At 39.4% G+C, this 6,000-nt stretch overlaps 1 protein-coding gene across 10 annotated transcripts in view; it reads left to right on the top strand.

Annotated features, from left to right (window-relative positions):
- Window positions 1-5,716, top strand: part of CAPRIN2 (caprin family member 2) — a 62,153-nt gene extending 56,437 nt beyond the window's left edge. For 8 of the 10 annotated variants that reach the window (XM_034780303.1, XM_034780294.1, XM_034780348.1 and 5 more), the window contains 3 exons: window positions 934-1,034; window positions 2,818-2,884; window positions 4,808-5,716. In XM_034780303.1, the coding sequence (XP_034636194.1) occupies window positions 934-1,034; window positions 2,818-2,884; window positions 4,808-5,376 (737 nt within the window). In that variant the 3' untranslated portion in view covers window positions 5,377-5,716. The other 2 variants (XM_034780368.1, XM_034780377.1) reach the window with 2 other exon arrangements.
- The last annotated feature ends 284 nt before the right edge of the window (window positions 5,717-6,000 follow it).

Genomic DNA, 6,000 nt, shown 5'->3' on the forward strand with positions numbered 1-6,000 from the left:
ATTAGCACTTTATAGTAATTGGCAGAGGAGTATTAAAGAGCCAGGACAGGGCTTGTAAGAGGGCTCAATTGCCTGTGCTTCAACAGGCATGAGCTCACTCCTCAACTCTCCTCTGGACCCCTCTGAATTAGTAGTAAGAGAGGGATGGGGAGGAGCTGGAAGGATAGGCGCTTGGGGGCCAGTTCTGGCCTATGGGTCATGTTTGACAATTTTGCTATGGAGTATGGTCCTACGGTTTGTGATTACATGGACTTTGACAGATTGAACAAAGTATAAATGGGTCACACTTTATCAATTTGAGTCTGAATCCTCATTTTCTATGAAGGAACCTCGTTAGTTGCTGGTACTGCTTTGGTTTTGCTGGTACTAGTAGCTTACTATGCTCATGAGTAGTGTTCACTTTATAACTACAACTAGCCTCTTGTTAGCAGTACCTAAAATGCGTAAGAACTTGTCACCAGCTTATGATAACAGTAGTTCTTCATTTTGGCAAAGTACAGCATCTGGGCCTAAATCTGCCATGTCTGAAGGGCATTGCTTTAAAATCGTGCATTTTATGCAAGTCCAACATACTCAGTCACTTTAATGGCAGAGCCAATTTGAATAATACTTATGAGTACACTCTCTTGTGTCTGGGTGCTGTTTTCGTAAGTTACATTGTTAATGTAATTGAGACTCTTGCGGACTAGATCGACCATGTTCGGAATAAATGAGTTCTAATAAAATGCTGTTATGAGTTTTAATTTTGACATTAATGATTATGCCATGCATTTGACTTCCACAAAGCTGCTCTGAAATATGGAATAAATTGTGCATACGCACATTTTGTAAACGTTTTTTTTAATTGATGCTGACAATCCCTAAAGGAAAATTCTTATTTGAATGTTGGTAATATAAACTGACTCTGGCATTTTAATTTTATATTTTGAGCAGGTTTTGATGCTTATAGAGGATCCCCGTCAATACCTAATGGCAACTACGGCCAGCTGCAGTTTGCTGGTAGAGATTATCCTGGAATTCCATATTCTCAAAGGGTAAGGATTTACTTTTCTTTCTTGTAGCTTTCATGTGTCCTACATTTTGCAGGAAGTTAATGAGGTTTGGCTACAAACTAGAAAGTGAGTTCAAATTTCAGAATACAATTTTTTGTTGGTACAATACACAATGCTATTTTTAAATTTACTATTCAGATACTGCTTCTGCTAAGTGCTTTGTAAAATCTGATCTCTCCTACTAATCTTGGCTGACAACTAGGTTTAGACCTGAGGCTTGCCTTCCTGACAAAGTGTAAACAGGATGTTGAACTGGAGGAATTCTTTCAGGACCCCTTGTAGTTTGATTTTTTTTAGACTGAGGATAGTATAGATTGACTGATCTGTGTTCTCTCCTAGCAGGTTAGATGCTGTTGGCATCAAAAAACTGACAAATATATTAGGCAATTTGCCTGCACATCCTTCAGGGAAAAACAAAATTGTTTATTTCCATTTTTTCAGAAGGTTGCATTAGACAACCACTATGCTCATCTACCACAGGTTTCTATTGTCATTCTGCGCTCTATAGAGGGCACAGGAAAACAATAGTTTGGCTTGTAGGACCTTTCATGTCATCTTAATTCCAGTTTGAATGGAATGGTATTTTTCCCAATGCCAACTTGCTTTCCCAGTCTAGAGGGAAAGCAAGTTGGCTGAAGTTCAAAGTGGGTAGGGCTGGTGGATTTAAAACATGCATCTGCTCCCAGTGTTGGGAGGTATGCCTACCCCTAGCATTGTCTTCTCTGCTCCTGGGTTCCTATGACCACCAGTAGCCAATACTGTCTTGATCTACACATAGCTACCAAGATTCCTCTTGGTAACAGACTGCCAAATTATTTATGCCTTCTCATCTTGAGATGGGTTGATTGTAATGTGCTGTACCAGGGACTACCATTGACTGACAGGTCATATTAAATAATGCTACTCATATGGAACTGTGTTCAAATGTCACTAGTGTCTGACTTGCACTGAATTGCAAATGGAAATACTGTATTGACTTTAAATCGCCACATGGTTTGGGTCCTGGTTATATTGGACGTGGTTCCAACTCCTGATGTCTGGGATGCTCAGGCTAACATGTCAAGGGTTCTTCTTTGAAGTTTAAGGAGCTGAAGGTGCATAGTAGACAGGAGGTTGCTCTGCTGTGAAATCTGTTCCTCTTCACTGGTTCAACAGAGCTTGTATTAAGTTTCAAGAACACTGCAGTACCTAAGAGGGTAGACTGAATGGCTGGAGTTTGGCAAATAGGAAGTTGATCTGTGAATATTGACTAAGGGCTGGTCTACACTGGGGGGGAGGAGGGGGAAATCGATCTAAGATAAGCAACTAAAGCTACGCGAATAGCATAGCTGAAGTTGAAGTATCTTAGATCGAATTACCTGGGGTCCACACGGCACGGGATTGATGGCCGCGGCTCCCCCGTTGACTGCGCTACCGCCGCTCGCTCTGGTGGAGTTCCGGAGTTGACGGTGAGCGCGTTCGGGGATCGATATATTGCATCTTAACGAGATGCGATATATCGATCCTGGATAAATTGATTGCTACCTGCCGGTACAGCAGGTAGTGAAGACATACCCTTAGCCTCTGGACACATGGAAAGCAATTTATGATCATGTATATTTTGTATGTCAAAAATAAACAATCCCCAAGCATATACTAATTAACTTTCTAAGCAAACTAAGTGTACTTAGCATTCTGTAGCACAGGCAATTAACTCTAACTTTCTAGTTGGGAGTCTCATTCTTAGATAGTTAAAAGTACTAACTAATACTTTTGTTCCTTCTAGGATGTTAATTACCAGCAGTGCTATAAACGAGGAGGAGTAACTGGCGGTCCTCGATCAAACTCAAGAGGTAAGGCTAACATGATATCCCCAACCATGTGCCTAAAACATTTAAAATGTAATTATATTCTGAATAGTAATGGTATAAAAGGCATAGGGGTCACAAATATAACTTAGATCAAACTTCTGTTGTTCCAGAGTAAAAATCCTATTCAAAATAAGCACTAAACTTTGTTTGGGATCTTCAGTCTAGCAGTCCTCCCTGGCTAATAAATCATTGCAAGTACTAAAGATTTTGCAACTAGAACAGTTTAATTCTGACAGATCTAATGGTCTCCCATACCTCCATGTCTGCAGTATGAATAGAAGTAGAAAACATTCTTTACGATGAATAGAAATATTCACAGGGTGCCAGTTTTGCATCCTGTAGCTGATCCTATTTCACTCAAGTCTTGGTTGGCCAGCTAAGTAAGTGTGTGTGTGTGTGTGTGTGTGTGTGTAAGTAAATAATACATCTTAGCACCTGTCTGTAGGTAAGCTGTCTAGCAAATATGGATCCCAAAAACTTGGGCAAGGTTACACTTATATGGGAAATAGCTTTCAGTGTGAAGCTGTCATATTTTAGGTGCAGTGTAACTTCTCTCCAGGTTGGAATATAAACGCTAAACAAATAGATTTTTGAAACTCAACCTTGCTGATCCTGAAATCTTTGAGTACTAATAGGATATTCTGTATGCAAAAAAAAATTGCAGACTAAAACATTATAGGGTGGGGGGAAAATGAGCTTGCTGTGAGTGAAGGAGAGATCCCTGCTTTTTATTGATGGGCATGGAATAAGTGAAGGAGTGGGCTGCAGACCAAAATCTTAATTGTTTACTTTTAAAACCAAAATTTTGTTTTTAAAGTTATAGAAAAGCTAGTCTTACCAGGTCAGCAACTTTAGTACTAAGATCTGATCATGAAATCCTTAGTTCTTGTGTTTTAGGTTACAGACGAGAAAATAGACAGGAAGAAAATTGCTCATCAGGTAGAACTCGAGGTAGAACTCATGGTAGAGAGTACTTCAGGAAGAAGGGAATTGAGGAAACCAGATGACTAAATGAGAGAAGCGGAGACTAAAACAATCTTGTAGCAGAGGACTGAGACAGATCCTACTTCAGTTAGTGTTACTAATGAAGTTGATATAATTTTGATTTTTCCTATACTAAACTTAAAATGTTAGTTTATTATCTTCTTTGTAGGAAAAACAGAACTTGCCTTGAACATTTGGGGTGACTTATGTTTACAAAACTGACTACTATTACATGCATGTCATGTTCTATCAGTGTACTGCATCTTAAAACTGTTACTTGAATGAACAGCTAATGTAGTTTTTTACTTTTTTGGTGGGGTGCAGAAAGTTGCTTGAAAATGGTTGTTTCAGATTAAGACACTTCTAATATCCATGACAGTGGTACTGCATTCCTTATTTGTCTAGAGTAAGCCATCAGGGGACACTAGGACTGACTTCATCAAACTAATTTAGCTTCCATATCTCCTCCTGAAAGCTTACAAGAAGGGTGCTTCTGAAACTTAATCCTCCAATTGGTCACCATACAACTTAGAGCTAATCAGTAAAAATAAACATCCCGTACTCTGAGAATCTTCAACAGTTGTGTACACTACTTTGGGATTAAACCTACATGGCAAATAGTTCTGCTAAAGCTGTATTTATAGCAGCTACCCTATATCCTTTAGGGTATGGACAAAGACTAGTGAGCAATGAACAGTCTTTTGTTTAGCAAGATAGTTTTGACAGTGAATAAAGATTTGTTCTCACAAGGCTCCTTTGACTATTTATTATTGTAATAATTGTAGTACATTTATATATACAGTAAACATGCATGCAAGAATACCCATAAACTTTCATGTCTTAACCTTAAACCTGCACTTTGAAAATTATCCTTCTGTCCAATTCTAAGAATCATTTACTGTTGCTAATGATCTTTAACAGCAGGATGGAGTGATTCTTCTCAGGTGAGCAGTCCAGAAAGAGACAATGAAACCTTTAATAGTGGGGACTCTGGGCAGGGAGACTCCCGCAGCATCACCCCTGTTGACATGCCAGTGACAAGCCAAGCTGCTACCATACTACCAGTGCACGTTTATCCCCTTCCGCAGCAGATGAGAGTTGCTTTTTCTGCTGCAAGAACATCTAACTTGGCCCCTGGAACTCTAGATCAGCCCATTGCATTTGACCTTCTGCTGAATAACCTTGGAGAAACTTTTGATATTCAGCTTGGTAGGTTTAATTGTCCAGTGAATGGCACCTATGTCTTCATCTTCCACATGCTGAAACTGGCTGTGAATGTTCCATTGTATGTAAACCTTATGAAGAATGAAGAAGTCCTAGTGTCTGCATATGCCAATGATGGGGCTCCAGACCATGAAACAGCTAGCAATCATGCTGTCCTACAGCTTTTTCAAGGGGACCAGATCTGGTTACGTCTGCATCGGGGCGCTATCTATGGAAGTAGCTGGAAATATTCTACCTTTTCAGGGTATCTCCTGTATCAAGACTGAAATCAGTGTAATGTTTACAAAAGCTGCTCCAAAAAAATTGGTGGAGGGGGGGGACTAGCTTTGCACTTAATACTGATTTCATAGAAATGTGGTTCCATTATCTGGGAGATGGTGGTCCTGTTTTGCAAGGTGAAATCCTGGATCGGGTTACTGAATCAGCACTAATTTGGCACTTTATCAATTGTGATGTAGCCTTGCTAGTTAAGCTGTGAATGTATATTGTTTGCACTTATCCTTTAACTGTATTGATGTCCAGCTTACTACACTACTGATATAATTGCCTCAAGTATGGGCTATTCACAATGCCTTGTTGTGCCTCAATAAAACAAATTAATATGCATTTTAGTATTTATTTTTAGTGTGTTTTTTATTATACAACTCCAGCCAGAAACCTGGTCCACTAGCTTGTGGTGTGAAGTATATTGTATTTTTAATCATGAAAATTTAGTCTTCACCCTGAACTTTAGGAAACTGTGCTTGAATTGTTGAATTTTTTTTTAGATGAAGAGACCATTGGCTCATTGTTTGTTCCCCCTGCCAATGCTGTATGTTCTCCAGAGCTCTGTCCTTTCCAGTGCTAAATGAATCAAAGTAATGGCTTGGACACTACTGTTGCTGGTATTA

Source organism: Trachemys scripta, chromosome 1, assembly GCF_013100865.1.
Source record: "Trachemys scripta elegans isolate TJP31775 chromosome 1, CAS_Tse_1.0, whole genome shotgun sequence".
Lineage (NCBI taxonomy): Eukaryota > Metazoa > Chordata > Testudines > Emydidae > Trachemys > Trachemys scripta.